The 16,993-nt window shown below is 36.9% G+C and overlaps 1 protein-coding gene across 1 annotated transcript; it reads left to right on the top strand.

The window, feature by feature from the left end:
• The first annotated feature begins 356 nt into the window (after nucleotides 1–356).
• LOC140137280 (uncharacterized protein F54H12.2-like) lies at nucleotides 357–1,691 on the top strand. Its single transcript, XM_072158925.1, has one exon. The coding sequence runs from the start codon at nucleotides 357–359 to the stop codon at nucleotides 1,689–1,691; it is 1,335 nt and encodes a 444-aa protein (XP_072015026.1).
• Nucleotides 1,692–16,993: the final 15,302 nt, after the last annotated feature.

Below are 16,993 nucleotides of genomic sequence, written 5' to 3'. Positions count from 1 at the left end.
TCTGTTAGGGGGACTTTTTCGATCCGCCATACCTTTACTCAAACGAGGAGCAGCAACAGTAGGTAAACAAGCTCTTCAAACTGGAATGGAAATTGCTGATGATGTTATGTCAGGTCAAAATGTAAAAACCGCAGCAAAGAGAAGACTCAAACAAGCAGGTAGACAATTAGGTTCAAAGGCTGTCAGAAGAATACAGACGGGTAAAGGAAAGACAAAAAGAAGAGGCAGGAAACCACAAAACAGACCGAAGCGTGGGAGAGGTATAAAGAGAAAGCAAAGTGGTCGTGCAGTCAGTTTAAAAACTAGCAAGCGAAGAAGAAAGACCTATCTAGACATATTCTCTTAATTTACCAAAGATGGCTTTATTACACGAAAAATCATGTCAGTGTACCACTAATCAGTTAGATTTATTCACCGTGCTACCGACTCAAACAGGTATTTTGTCTGGGACATGGGATGAGTATCACCCTATATCTAATCTTCTTGATGGATCTCCAATAGAATTTCATGTAGCTGGAACGGCGGAAGAATATGTAGATCTGTCACAAACTAAACTACATATAAAAGCAAAAATAGTCAATGGTGATGGGACCAATCTACCTGCTCAAGCTGAAGTAGCACCCTCCAATCTTTTCCTACAGTCTTTATTCAGTCAGTGTGAAGTGTCCCTGAATGAACGCTTGGTGTCTGTGGCTAGTAACAACTATCCTTACAGAGCTTATCTGGAAACATTACTCAACTATGGGAGGGAAGCCAAAGAAACGCAACTTACATCATCACTGTTCTTTAAAGATAAAGCAGGATTGATGGATGAAACTAATCCTCATGCTGATGATGGTGTGGTGAACACGGGGTTAAAGAAAAGATGCGAGTACTCTGCCCGTAGTCGTCTCATAGACATGACGGGTCCCTTACATTCCGACATTTTTATGCAGGAAAAACTTTTACTAAATGGTATTGATCTTAAAGTAAAACTCACACCATCTAAAGCTCAGTTTTGTCTTATAGGTAGCAATGCAGCTGGTGACTACAAAGTTTCCATAACTCACGCATCCCTGATGGTGCGTAGGGTAAAGGTCAGTCCTAGCGTGTCCTTAGCGCATGCCCGAGCTTTGGAAATGGGTACAGCCAGGTACAATCTTAATAGAGTTGAAGTCAAGGCTTTTTCAATCCCTACAGGGACTATGTCTTTTTCTAAAGATAATTTGTTCCTAGGACAATTACCACAACGTCTAGTAGTTGGATTTGTCGACAATGATGCTTACAATGGAGTTTTGACCAAAAATCCGTATAATTTCAAAAATTTGTCCTTAAACTACATGAGTTTGATGTTAGATGGACAGACTGTGCCTAGCCAGCCTCTCACCCCTAAATTTACAATTGCAGGAGGACAGGGCTACATCCAAGCTTATCAGACTCTTTTTTCAGGCCTAAACAAAATGTACCAAGATACGGGACACTTCATCAGTCGTGATGATTACCCCAACGGTTACACACTGTACTGTTTTGACCTCTCCCCAGACCTAAACCAAGGAGATCATTTGAACCTAGTGAGAAAAGGCAATCTGAGATTGGAAATGCGCTTTAATGAAGCCTTACCCCAAACTGCCATGGTGATTGTATATGCACAATTTCAGAACATTCTCGAGGTGGACAAACAGCGAAATGTACTCTTAGAATACAACGTTTAGTCAAAAGTATGGATTCGCAACAACTGAGACATGTTATGCATATGGATAGATTAGGCAATACATACTTTAGGGGTGTATTTGCAGCTGATGAACTTAGTAAACAAAAAGTCAACAAATTTCCCAGTGGATACATAGCCAATACAGATCCGAGCCAAAAAGCTGGTGAACATTGGGTGGCTTTTTATTTTGACGAAAAAGGCAGAGGCGAATTTTTCTGTTCTTACGGTAAAACACCATCAACCTACAACTTTGAAACATGGATAAAAAGGAACGCTACATCTTGGAAATACAATAAAACCAGACTTCAAGGAGATATGTCAAGCGTGTGTGGACAATATTGTTTATTTTTCTTATTACATCGTTTCAGAGATATAGTCATTGATGATGTTTTTGGATCAAATAGGGATGTAAATGACTCTTGGGTTAATGACTTTATTAGTAAACGATTTAATTTAGAAACTCGAGTAACTGACGAGAAATTTCTCTTAAAACAAATTGCTAGGTCTTTATTAGGACAATTGTAAAATCATATAGATCTTTTTCTTATCATTATAGGGGTGTACTAGATTTGTTTAAGTCATCATCTTTGTACATAGTATTTATAAGTAAAGTAGAGGCAATAAATAGACAAAAAGATTTTTTTTTTTTTTTACCATTTAACATAATCAAAGTATGTTTTTTATTAAAGTATTATTCTTTTTTTCCTTTGTACATGATATTAATAATATTGTAAAAATGACAATGTAGTATCAAATAAAGTTTTACAAAAAAATTTATATTACAGTAATGAATGTGCTTTATTATACAGCGTGTTGTTTGAAAACGTATCTTACAAATACTATTATACAATATATACACAAATAAAAACTAATTATATTTTATACAGATAACAACCAATCTACTCGTAATACAAGTTTATATGTTTCATATAATCAAAGTATTATATACATATTATTAGACTCCAAATGATTTGCCAAAAAAATTAAATATTTTACGCAATCACTTAGGTGGGTAAGTATCCCAATTTAATCGCCCTTTTACACGCTTTAAAGGAGTCGCTGGGGATCTCCTAGCTTTTTACCTTTTGATGGTTTTTTGTGTGGTGGGGAGAATCAAATTCCCCAAGGTAGAAGAAGAGGTGGTGAATGGAGGAGTCGATCCTTCTCGCTTCATTTTTATCATTTTATACCGTCTATTTGCGTTACTAACAATCCTTTCAGGTATGTTCATTTTGATCAAACCGCCCAAAAAATGTTCCCAACCCCTTGGTTCAAACCCCTTTTTCCTAAAAGAATATCATAAAGCAAATCTGAAACGTGACTTCCATGCACCACTTTTCCTTCAACGATCAATTCTCCTTGTTCATTATAGTCTAAAATACCCCCACTGTTTTTAATTAGTCTCAACAAAGACTTGGCTTTTGCAAGTAGAGTCATTGGAAAATTTATAAGAAGTTTTTCAGCATCTTCATGTACAGAGTCTACACCTGTTGCGCCATCTAAAGATTGTACATCATTCTCTACATCAGAAATTTCCATTGGATCAATAGCAGCATCCTGAACATTCTGAGGTTTGTCCTGAGTTACTCGAACAGTGATCGGTTTTTTGACAGCTTGATTATAGTACGTCAAATATCTTTGCAAAATTTGATTATAAAGTTGTACTTTGTCAAAGGGAAGTAGATCGTGTCTATCAAGAATCTGCTGAAGTTCTAGGTCTAATTTAGATAAATTGTTTTTCGTTGAGGATGTTGGCACATCTTTAACCGCCGATAATGCTTCCGGTGACACTAATACCATTTTCTTAGCATGCTGCATTTTTAATGCAAAAGTAATTTCCACTATTTAAACAATAAACCTGCCAAAGTGGATAAAACTGGTTTTAAGAGAGCTCCTAAAAATCCACCTTGTTGTACTAGTAATTTCTTCTTGCGATTATTCGACACTTTATGATCAGCGAGTGCTCTTAACTTCTGCTTGTGACGAGATAATTTTCTCTTCTGACAAGGAGTCAGCTTGACACGACCATTTAATACATTCAAACAGCATTCAGAAAGTGATCTTAATAAAGTTGTACTAGCTTTCTGTAAGATGGATTTCCGGACTTTAGGATTACATTCTGATAATAGTTTGAGAAGGTGAGCGTTGCTCTTTACGTGTTGAGACATTTTGATAAAGTGAAACAAGTTTGATTATCAATCTTCTTTTATAGTTCATCGATCATTTCTTTGGTAAATATACAAAGTGTGGTTTTTCTTGAGGTAAAATATTTGATCTAACTCTCATATTATCCGGACAGTTAGGCTTAAAATCAAGAAATAGATATCCAAATGGTGGTGAAGTTGCGTCGGTAAAAGCCTCCCGCAAAAAATTAACATTGCCAGGAAACATCTGCTTGGCTAGGTGAACAATTTGGGACCTATCCCTAGGGTTTTTGAATAAAACCATATAATGACTATTTAAGCTAATAGTACGACTCTCTTTACCTTGATAAAACAAATTTTGTAAGATGAATATTACACTAAGGTTACGATGGTGAGATCCTTTCGTAAATAAATTTGCAACTTTTCTATCACCAGCAGCTTCAGCCATTAAATCATCTATAATGATCATGTTATTCATTTTAGGGTCAAACATATCAATAACGTCTGTAGGAATACCTTCGATAAATTCAATTTGAGGGAATTGTTGGGAAAGTTCTTGGTAAGAAGGCTGAAATTCACCGTAGCAAAATACTATTCGATCAGGAACATTTGTCATCATCTCCTCCCTAGATTCCAAAAGTTTTTTTGTCCATTGAGTTTTACCCGAACCACTAGGTCCGCAGCATAATAACGAAAAAGGTGTCTGTAGACGGACGTCCATACTCTTGAAGGTCTTGGAATGAAATGATGACAAAGTACAGGATGATCATAAATAAGTTATACATAATAAGAATGATACAAATGTCTCAAACAGGATGACTCGATAAATCAATCGCCATGTTGTCTATGATATTGACACTTTGTTTTATAACGTTCCATTGTTGTAGATTGAGATTTATGCCAACTACCGTCGGTCTGATGCCAGTTTTAACCGTTCCTGTGAACTTACGGATATCTATTACAATATTATAAACATTATTATTTAGGTTGCTGACACCATTATAAATATTGCAAACACTTAGGAATACATTTTCACCTAATCCTATAACATTTTCTTCCAAACATGGTTGGGGGTGTAATATGGAAGAGAAGTTAAACTTCAATGGTACATCATCTGACAAAGAGGTGGTAGACACGTTAGATATTGTATCGGTGTGATTCCTATCCTTAAAGAATCCTATGTCATTGGACAGTTTTTCAGTTGAAGATAGTATGAGTGCCGGAATTGTGATGTATAGCGCCAATGTAACAAAGATAAAAAAGAAAATCGCGAGGACAAATTTATTGTCCTTAATGTTTTGGTACGTCATAGTTAGAGAAAAACGTTGTTCCTCAGCCATGGTTAAAAGTAAAATGATAAGTTTCAGCAATTGAATGCATGTTTTATACATACTGTCTTTATTAAATAAACAAAGCTTTAAAATGAATATTTGTACGCCCATAATGATTTAGCATGACTAGCCTGAGTGAATGATTTTTGGGGGAATAATGATAAGAATATATGAACAATATTTTTGGCCTAATCTTGTTTGGTTTCTGCATCTTCTTTTACTAAAATGTCCATGAGGTTGTGAAAATAGTTTGGGGACAAGTTTGGTGGTGTAGGGATGGGGGATGTGGGTGGAATGTGAATGTGTGGAGGGGGAGATGATGGCTTGATATTACTACAAAATTTTTCAATTAGTCCTATATCAACGTAGCTTAATGGTCTTATAGGCGCTTCAAAAACATCATCATCCCCTATGCTATCATCGGATAGGGCCAAGGTTAGTATAGAGGATGATGATGAAGAGTGTGGACACGCATGATGTGATGACACTAACCTATTGCATCTCTTGCAATCATAGGGGTACGGATTAATCTCTTCCAAACTGTCATTTAGATATTGCCCCATGCTTGAATTCAGAGGATTAAAACCTGCAAAACTACTACCGGAATGGGGGGAGGGGAAATCGGGTTCACATGGAACAAATACGGGACTTTGTAGTGGGGAACTTGTGCTACATGTATAAGGGACTAAACGTAGGGGACTAGGGGCAAGAACGGGATCATTTCTAAGTACGTTGGGATTTTCTTCTGCTACTACTACCTCCATATATAATTCTACTTCTACTTCTTCATCGGATATTTCTTCTCCCCCTTCCCGCACACCATTCATCGGCTCTTCTTCTTCTTCTTCTTCATCCTCTTCTGTATCATTCTATTGAAATGAAATAAAAATAAAAATGAAAATATAAATTTTAGTGAGAAATATTTGGACGATATCCATAAGGAATAGTATCAAATTCCCCTACCCTAACCCTTTTATCATAAACGACCCTAAAATCTTTGTTTTGGGATCTGGCAATAATCTGTTTATTTTTCAAATCTCTTACAATTTTGTGCGGTTCATGAACCGTAACTTTCTCCGCACCCTCCCCCTTAACCATTTCTGCTAAAGTATCAAAATTGACCACTTTCACAGCTTCAGCGTTTAAAGTGATTCCCCTAATTTTGGTCACTATTTTTCCATTATTTGTAACATATGAATAGCATTTCGGTCCCGATGTAACAAATGTTTTAATATAATCCCCCCCTCCTATCTCGTCCGTTAATTCCCCCAGATTATCGCCTAAAGGCGGATTCCACTCCCCTTCACGCTCTAAAAACACTATGGAATCGGTATCGGCATAGTAGACCCTATCACCTAAGCTTTCTAAAAGTTCATAAAGTTTAAGACGTGCATGAGCTGTCGTGAAAGCTGCTATGACGACATTTGTTGTGGAATTTGACTGAACAAAGTTTTCCCCCATTTTGTAAGTAATTTCGGCAAACATTTCTCCGTAAAAATTCAAATCTGATAATTCCATCTCATCACTCCCTAAAATTTCAAATAATCTTGATGGTGAATTTATAAATTCTGTTTTAGGCAAATTATCCCTCATACCGAATCTACCCCACAAAGTATTTAAACAAAGTTTTGCGACTGTGCGCAAACCAGGATTGTGTTTAATTTTTTCCGGGTCCAAACGAATACCTTCTGCCGTGAAGTAGTCTTCAATATATTTTTCTTTGTCTTCTTCTGACACTACTCCCTCTGGCCAGCCAGAACATTCTTGTTTAATTTTTAAAAATGCATCAATATAATCCCCAAAAATACCCTTTTCCCCCGTTTCAGTATTGTATTCGGCTGTATTTTCAAAATTCCAGACTTCGATCACCTCAACTATTTTATAATTCATCTGTAATGCCTTCATAATTTCTATCGAAACCCATGTACCTCGTAACGCTCGTTCATCGTCAGTATGTTGACAAAGATCAGTTTGTTGCATCTCAGCACACTTGGAGCAAAGTGGAAACACTAATTTGCCGTTAGATTTTACAGGAAGTACGGGGAAATAAAGCGAAGTCGGAGGTAAAATTTTGCACTTTATTAAACCGAAATACTCTTCGATATTACCAAAATTTTCCCTGATAATGGTAGGCTGCCCTACCCCATATTTTTTGTATTTATTGCAGAAAGGATAAAGACTGGTATAATCGTAGTAACGTATTTTCTCCCCTTTTTTACACTCGTGAAACAATTTAAAACCATTAGTACGACCCCCCGTGAAAGCATCACGCGGCTGGATCGGGGGGTGTATGTTACACTGAAGAGCCGCTGCCTTAAATTGAGGATCTGTTTTCATTAACTTATCAAATTCATGTTCCCACAAAATACACAGATCGTATCCCAAGTCTTTAATAGCTTTCATTTTGGTTTGTGATTCTTGGTAAAGTTGACCCATTGTTTTACCCGTTAAAGAATTGATAGTCGTATGTCCGTAGCACTCGTTACACCCATGATGAAAACACCCTTCCAGTTCCCATACTGTAGGCCTATTTGTCTGAGGATCTATTCCAAAACCATCTACAAATCCGACACCTGGTATGTAATGCTCACCCCCATGTGCCGCATCTTTGATTTGACAATTTTTCAAAATTCTCAAAGTATGAAGCCACCTTAATCCTTTAACCGATTGATTTTTACCAGGAGAGTAACCATGAGGGGGTATAAGCGCTATCTTGTCAGCAGGCATAAACATAGTTCTATACACCAAGTTACAGGCTGACGCTAATGTGGCACTCTCACGAAATGGATCAATTCCTGGAAAATCATCACTCAAATAAGTTGTTTCCATAAAGAGACGTCTAAATTCTGAACAAGCTCTAGCAAGAATATCAACATCGGAACGACAATACTCCAAAATTTCCTTAGTAAAATCAAAACGATAGAGTCCCTTTTCCTGCAACTCTATCGTGTCCTTGTACCATTTTTCAAAGTCATCTCGGGCAGAAGGCATCATGGATTCGTACCCATAATCTTTCATTGGAGGAAGCTTACCAATATAATTGAAGTTTTCCGGACGATTAAAAAAATGAGCAAAATATCCTTTTTTCAATTCGTTAAATCCAAATGTTTTTGGTAGCTTGGCAAGAGCCATTGGAAGGAAACTAAGGGAATCTATAAATCTAATACGTGTGATAGGTTCCATCATCTGCCTAATTTTCCCCCCTGATCTAATAACGTTGATTGGTTTGACACCATTGGCAATCATGTACTGTATTATAAAATGTATATCATAACCAGAATTATTGTGCGCTATAACTGTCGCTCCATGATTAGCTTTTGTATGAAATAACCAATGACAAAATGCTTTATTTACATCTATTGGCAAGTTATATGTAAAAACTGTCTCCCTCTCGGAAACAGGTCCACATAATTTACATTTGCTGAGTTCACCTGAATTTGATACCTTAGGTTTATTATGTTTTTCCCTTTCCAAATTCTCTTTATCAATCCTAACTTCTAAATCTAAACATTCTGTACATGTCCTCCTAGCTACAACTACGTCAGGTTTATGGATGCCTCCCAGTTGTGTACACTCATAGTCAAAAAATATATAAGGTAAAGGTTTTTTGTGTGTGGGGTAGTCAATATTTTGCATGCAACAGTTGTGATCATGGGTGACATACTGATTACAAGTTTGACAATGATAATCTGAACAATTATGTTCTAGCCTTTCACCTTTATCATCGCGGGGGAGTTTTTGTTGGTATACATATAGCTTACATTCACCACATATGTAAAAATTTTCACAAGTTTTATTTTCAGGGGCTATATGTAAATCAAAACATAGTTGTGTCTTAAAAGATCGGAAACAATCGTCACATTTTATCCAGGGAGCATTATTACCATCTGGGATGCGAGCATTACAATTTGATGTCTGACATTGTGAACATACAGGGGTGTCTGAGTTTCCCATTTTACATTTTGTATGTGTATTTTTATTATTGTAGCCCTTTAAGCAAGCGTGGCAAAAGTAATTGCTGTTAACAAAACCCTGGGGGGGGGAACCAATTACATCGTAATGATTATGATGGTAAAAGAGATATGCATTATACTTGGCTGGGGTCCTTCAAAAATCACGCCATCTTGACTCCTAAGACCATAGACTACTAATCGAAAATTTTCTTTGAGGATTGCTTCTTGAAATTTGGGGTAATCTACCGCGGAAACTGGCCCTAAATTAACCTTGGCTTGATGGTACAAAGCTATAGATTTGCGTGTTAGAATTTTTGACCCCTTCTGAATACCTCTCCAATTTTTATCAGCCGCTTTAACCCCCCGAATTGGTCGAGCCATAGCTGTAACGAGCGCTCTCGCAAAACAAAATTCATCGTCTTTGTTTTCTATAGAAATCATTGAACCAGATTTTTTGACAAATTCACGACTGTCCAAATCCTGAACTTTACGTGAATGACCTCCTAGGGGAATATTAACGTGTTTAATAACTAGAGTCACTCCTGAATGGATGTAGAAATTTTCATTTGATTGTAAAACACTCTCGATGGCTTTCAACATCTCCTCGAGGGACATATCTCTAGCCAAAACCCAAGGAATGGCTATAGGGTTTTCTAAATCGGGTGAAATCAAAACAAATCGTACATGGTCGCCACCCTGAATACCATCCAAAGTCTGATTCATTACATCTTGAAAAATCTGATCTAAATCCGCCAAAACTTCAGCCACGGACCCTCTACTCCCCGATTCAAACGATACTTTGTACCATTTTTCCGTCCCCCTAAACCTTTTACTTATCATTTTCCTGTCTAACTTTAGATTGTACCTAGGGGTTTCACGCTGCCTTTTAGGTAAGGACTCTTCACTCGTCTGATCGTCAGAGATACTCCTCCCTCGTTTCAACGTTGATGGTGTTTGTGGAGTTGAAGGTGGTGATGGAGTTGATGGAGTTGAAGGTGGTGGTGGAGTTGATGGAGTTGAAGGTGATGTTGATGTCAGAGGGGCCCCCCTTGAGGGTTCAGGAATATCCCTCCTATCAATCGCTACAGTTGGACTTTTAGATATATTTGTCTTACTTTTTTTAGAAACGGGACTTTCAACATTTCCTAACCCACGTTTAGAAGACGTAGGCCCTGTTTTTGATGATTTCACGTCATTCCTAATTGTAACATTATCTCTAGGTCTACCACCTTTTTGAATCTCTAATTTGGTTATGCATTCACCCTTAACTACACTGGCATACGATGGACGGCGTTGTTTAGTGTCAATATCATTACACGATTGATTTACCTTTTTTCCTGGTGTTGATGTTGATGGTCCCGGTGCTGTTGCTGATGGCGATGGTGGTGGTGATTCCACGGGTACGCTCGGTGGTGATGGTCCAGCAGGTGGTGATGATGATGATGCCGTTGGTTGTTGATGTTGATCAGCGGGTGCTATTGGTTGATCTCCTATGGGTTTCGGTAGGTGGTGGTGGTGATGGGCCTATAGGTCGGGCTTCACAGTTGTGTCCGTCCCAAATCTGTTTCAAAGTACTCATCCGTTTCCACGCAAGATTTCTCATGACTCGCTCATCCAGGCGATCCCCAAACACTTGCTTCAATGCCGTAAGAATCTTCCATAGCCATTGATCGCTAATGAAATTGAGTCTAAAATTAAAGATAATTGAATCATATGTTAGATCCACGTTTCATATATTATATATATAAATATGCACATTGCGACTAAAAATACTAAACATAATTATGTTTCGTTACGATTGTTTTTGTTTTTTCTGAATATTTATGCCAAATGCCGGTAATTCGAGTCATTTTTCCTCGGATAGTTTTGTCTTGTAACTGATCACATTTCATCCATAAGATGAACAATATCAAAATTAAAGTTTACCCGCTTTAAATAAAAAACTATTACATCTCAGATTTAAAGTAAAGGAACAAAGAATAGAATACTTACGTAGGGTGACTCAATCTCCATTTTCGGATTTTGACAGCAATGTTAGATCGGACTATCTCATCCGTAACACATTCCGCAATCTCCCAGTGTACGCTTTGAGGATAAATTACATCAAAGTCTTCACTATCCCACTCCCCTCTGACGTATTGTTCATCCTCGGGTTCTCCTGTTGGATTGATCATGCTAATAAGCCCATCAAGTTTGATAACGTCCCGGATGTTAGCCATGATAGTTGCGATAGTTGTTGTAACGGGGTTTTAAGCCGAAGAAGTCTTGATGTATTACGATGTAAGGTGTGTTCAAGAGTGAACATGAGAAATATGTCTCTGAAAATATATGTCATAGAATTCCTACACTAATAATTTAGCACCCTCCCCCTTTCTGAATCTACCAGAGTACATCAAATCATCTCTGATTGCTGATTGGACTGTACTTGATATTAGGCTCTGTTTGGAGTAACCAATCAGGACTGCTTTACTATAACATACATGTATAACTTTTAGGTATATAATTATCATACATGATTTTTGTATGCATGATTAAATATTTTACTTTGGGCTCATTAACTTAATGATAAGAAGTCAACAGTCAGCATCCTGAATACAAGTTTGTTTTTTTTCTGTTAACATTTTAGATAAATTTATTTGCTAGAAGTACAGCACTACTTCTTCAAATCTTTTCATCTTTTGACATCTAGGTATAAAACTAGCACTTACTTGTTTATGGGTCAAATATTAACTCTGTTTTAGCTTTTTACAATATTTGTTATATGTTCAGGTGGTTGTATCATTTCACCTATATCACTGTATCTTTGTTTGAACTTGTACTTGAATGTCTAACAATTATTTACAACATTTACCTTCAACTCTTTTCATCTTTTGTCATCTAGATATAACAATGACACATTGGATTATTCTTACTTGTTAATGGCTCAAATATTAACTCTGTTTTAGCTTTTTACAATATTTGTTATATGCACAGGTGAATGGAGCATTTCACATATCACACCAGCTCTGATTGAACTTGTTCTTTAAAGTCTAAATATTTACACCAGCTATATACTGATTAACTGTTTGATACATATACTTTAACAGATTGTATAATATATACACAGGTGTTTGATGTCTTCCACCCAGGAAATGTATTTGTACTTGTACTATAGTCTAACAAATATTTACACATGCTGCTATTGTAAAATGTTCAGAATCCTCCAGTTCTTGTACTTATTAGTTTTCTGGGTTCTCTGAATTGAGAGTTTTGTTAACATCTTGCATCATGGTGGTTAGTTTCTTCCATTCATCCAATGTAAAGACAATTCCTTTTTTGCTAGCGTGCTTGACATTGTACATATCATTGTAGAACTGCCGAATGTGTACGCTTTTTCTCCCTCTGAAATGCGTTACTGTAACATACTTTTCATTAGCAATATGAAATGCTTTCTCAGAGTTGCCCTGTTGATCCGATTTCTTCTCCATTTTCTCAAACAATGTCTTTGGTCGCTGATAGAGTCTTGGTAAATGTGCAAATGGTTTTCTTGGTGCATTGCTCAAATTATTGTCCAGTGATGGTTTCTGCTCAATCGGAGTGTTATCAAGTCCCGGAGGCTGCATATGCCCACAGTCGTCAACACCTTCCAAACCTGAATCTTCTACAATGATCAAATTTCCTTCATCTCCTTCACAGTGTTTCTTCTTTTTGTCGGATTCTCTCCTACATTCTGAAATATGCTCCTCAATGTAATTATCCAGAGTAGCAGCCACAGGGTCATCAAGGTCCCATCCATTTTGGGCTTTCATAAATTGTCTGTAAGAATCGGCTGTTTCCATCAAATCATGAACGCTACAACTACTTCTTGATGGTTCATCGTAGTTGCCTGCTGAATCTACACCCGTAACATCTACATCAAGCATACTGGTGCTGGATGTTGAATTGTGCATTGAAGACACGGGATCACAGTGTATTGGTACATCAGGCAGTGCTTTAGTATAATATGGAAAAAGACTTTGTTGTACAGTATCCATTGTAGAGGTATAGTACTGTGTAAAACACGTTTTGTATTCTCAATTTTGAAAAGATGAATACAATGATATCCTACAATTTTTCTCTACTTATATAACATTAGAATATTTTTCTATTTGATTAAAAACTTGTTATAACCAGTTAGTACCGCTTTGTACTAGTACCGCTTTGTACTAGTATTTTGATTAAATTGTTTTTTACTTATTTTCCTTGCATAAATTCTATTATAAAGTGGGGGTCTTGATCAATTAATATGGCGTGTTAATTAGATGATTGTTCTATCTTGGTTACTATACCTTTTAATAATCACAATCCTCTTTTCATTTATTAAAGATGTTGTCCACTTATCTTGACAAATTGTATTTTGGCACATCTTTATATTACAATAGTCTGTAGTACAGGTCCTATTAACTTTTATACTTTACCAATATTATATTAGGCCGATAAATCTACTCCTGTATACAGGTATACTGTACAAGTACTACATTAAACATTCTAAAGCATATATTTGAAGTTGAACCTCTTAATTGACCTATTAATATTGACATTGTTTCAATCGTTTGCTCAGCCACCCCATTTTAGGAAGCAATTAGGTAATTGAAGGGATTAACTCGTGACGTCATTTGTTTGATCTCATTTGCATAATTTTGGGCGTGAGGATGCCCAGGAACTACTGCGATTTCTTTACATATTTGTTGGGTTTTTTTTATTAGATAACGCACCATCATATTGTTTATCAACATTATTTTTTAGTGATTAAAACGTCTTTGTGTAATTCTAAAATAAATTGCACTTTCCACCAAAACGCTGTGAGCTTCGTTAGGCCTACCCCTTTTCTAACACACGTTATTGGAAAGAAGTAAAACAGAGGTAGGCCTATCAATGTAATTTGCGGTTTTGAAAGGAAACACTCAAAGGTTTTTAAAAATCACAGTAAAAATCGTGATGCTGTAGCATTTTTGGCATAGAAATGTTGTAAACATTGAAATTTCGACCGACCATGATGCACTTATGGTCCATGGCAAGCCCGATTCGACCTTTGTGGCATTAAACCCAGTTAACAGGATATTAATCCAGTAAAGCGATTCAGTAAAGCAAATAAGCTCATGCATTCGATCACTCAACGACAACCAGCTTCGGTCGATTACCCCAGCTGCAGCGTGTGTAAACTCTAATTTGCATAGAGGCTGTACGTGAAATTATTGATTGGCTCCAAACAAAGGATTTGAACCGGTGCACCGTAATCATGTCGCAGTGCAGTCCATTCAATCAAATGTTGTCATCAACCTATTTGATCGCAGTGCATTGTTATGTGTGTGAGACGAACTGTCGCGGTTGATTGCAATCAAACAAACGATGTCTTATGTATTACTTTGTTCTGTAACGGGATTTCCCCTCTATAAATAGCTTGTTTTTCCACTATTTTGCAAGCCAAATGATCACGTGTTTTGCGGCCACATCAAGGTATTTTATGTAGGCCTACCATACTTCAGTTCCCGGCTTCAGTTATATTTAGAAGTTTGTATCGTATTTAGCGCGTATAAGCGCCGTCAGTCAGGAAGCGGCAAGTCCTTTGTGAGGATTTGGAAATCGCGGACGCTGATTGGACGGAGGTCAGCTGATCCAAACTTTGGCGTGGGTCTTGAGCTGGGCGATTTGGAAAACTTGTCAGACTAGACCGAGCTAGAGACCGACCGACTGTGTGCAGACCGTGTTACGTGATGGATAGGCGAGTAGAAAGCGACGAGAGAAGACAATATTTCGACAAATGGACGGATAATATTACTTTTGTATGTTTTTCTGGAGGAGTAAGACGAGAGTTTGGAAGAGATGAAGGTTACTGTGACAATATTTTTGTGTGTAAAAGACCGAGCAATGGACGATACAAATTACCCAGTTGACGAGTTTTAATAAATTAATTGCGACGACACTTTGCTTCGTAATATGCTGAGAAATGGGGAAAGATTCGCATTATTTGAGTGGATATTATCGCCTAGATTGAGGTTATATCTTCAATGGAGTTTTGGCAGCTCATGACGCAATGGACATAGTATTTTAACGAAGTGATTAGCAATTAGCGAAGACGTCATTTTCTTGCATCGCAATGGACATTTCGCAGTTAAAAGGCTGGCTAGCAAAATGTCGGATTTATTAATTTCTTCGAAAGTGCACTCGCGATAACGACAGACAAGCAAGATCGACAGGCGACGACAACATGGGACATTGTGTGTATATTTTTAATGTGAGTTTATGATTTGATATGCATATTTAAATGTAAACAAATAATTTGTGCTTCTTGTGGGGGGATGAGTAAAACAAATGTTTGCCAAATTGGGATGTGTTTTGAGCAATGTTTTGGTTGTATTTGTTTTGAACATTGTTTTGAGAGTCAAAATATCTGAAATTGGGTCAGAGTTCAAGTTCAGGTCATTGTTTGGGAGGAATTGGGACACAACCTTGTGGAAAGTAAAATGGGTTAAAATATTATGTTTTGCAGAACAAGCAGCACAGATGATTGCAAATTGTCATGACATTTTGTGTACAGAAAGTCAAACTTTGTGTAAATAAATATTTGAAGCTATTTCATCATGTTGATTGACATTTTGTAGCTAAAGTACGGTGCGCCAAAAGCGTCATAATTGCGATTGTGAGCATGGTTCAGATATTGTGCACTTTGCGAAAAGGTAGACCAGGTTGAAATAATGTGTGACTTTAAATAACATGTATAATTTACCAGATTTGTGCATGCTAATTGCGTAATCATATTTCAGGTTTGGCTAAATGCTTTGTGTAGAGGTATATTAGTGCATCATTTGATTCAAGATTTGTAGGCCTATAAATATGTGTTGATAAAAATGTGTATTCATGCTTTGTAAATAACTTGTGTACAAGTAAGAAACCATGTTGTGTACTTTGGCAAAACACTGGTAAATACAATTGTGTATTTATAACTTGAGTATGGCAAGCCATTGTTGACAAAATTAGCATTGAAATTGATGATTGGTGTGTGACAAAAATAGATCATTAAAAATGTGATAAATGACAGCCATTATTGAAATATTGTATAAGTGTGTGTTGAAATCTGTCAAGTTGAGCATTGGATAAAATTACATGGGATTTGTGTATCAATTGAAAAATGTGTGTTATATAAAAAGATTGTCTTTCAAGTGGAAATCTGCGCAGTGGTGCAGAATGTGTTGATGTGGCTCCCAGCATCAACTCCCGAAGGTTGTGCGCAACATAGATTTCCATGAGGACATTCGCTAAACATGTGTTCAGTGTGTAGGCGTAATATGGTTTCAAAAATAATGCTTGCAGTGTGCATTCATAGTGTCATTTTTGTGAAATAATTGTGAAATGTAATATTAATGTTGGCAATTGCGCTTTTGTGGTTTATGCATTAAGGAGTTGCAGATTAGACGAGTTGTGAGAGAGCTTTAGTGAGAGTTTAGAGACACGAAGGTTTGAGGCGCTCCAATTGCGAGTTAACATGTACGTGAAAGAGTCGTAATGTTATTGCATGGATTGTGTGGTATTAAAAGATTTTACATGTACGTGAAAGAGTCGTAATGTAAATGTATTGCATGGGATTGTGGATTAAAACAGTTATCGCGGGTACGGATTTAATAGTGACAAAATGGTTTGATTCATGTGTTTGGTAAACTTTCGGGTCATGTGACCATTAAAAATGATTCAACCTACGTGTTTTAATTAACTTTCAGGTGTGACATTAAACATGGTTCGACCCATGCATTTTTGCCAACTTCCGGGTGAGACCATTAAAATAGTTTAGGCCCAGGTGTTGCGGGTAAAATTATTAAAGGAAAGAAAGGTGATGAAGTTTCGAAATAAGGGTTTCGGGCG

This window comes from Amphiura filiformis, chromosome 17 (genome assembly GCF_039555335.1).
Source record: "Amphiura filiformis chromosome 17, Afil_fr2py, whole genome shotgun sequence".
Lineage (NCBI taxonomy): Eukaryota > Metazoa > Echinodermata > Ophiuroidea > Amphilepidida > Amphiuridae > Amphiura > Amphiura filiformis.
This window is presented reverse-complemented; position numbering and strand designations above follow the sequence as displayed.

Coding starts and splice junctions, on each gene's coding strand:
- LOC140137280 (XM_072158925.1), top strand. CDS start 357: ATGGCTTTATTACACGAAAAATCATGTCAGTGTACCACTAATCAGTTA.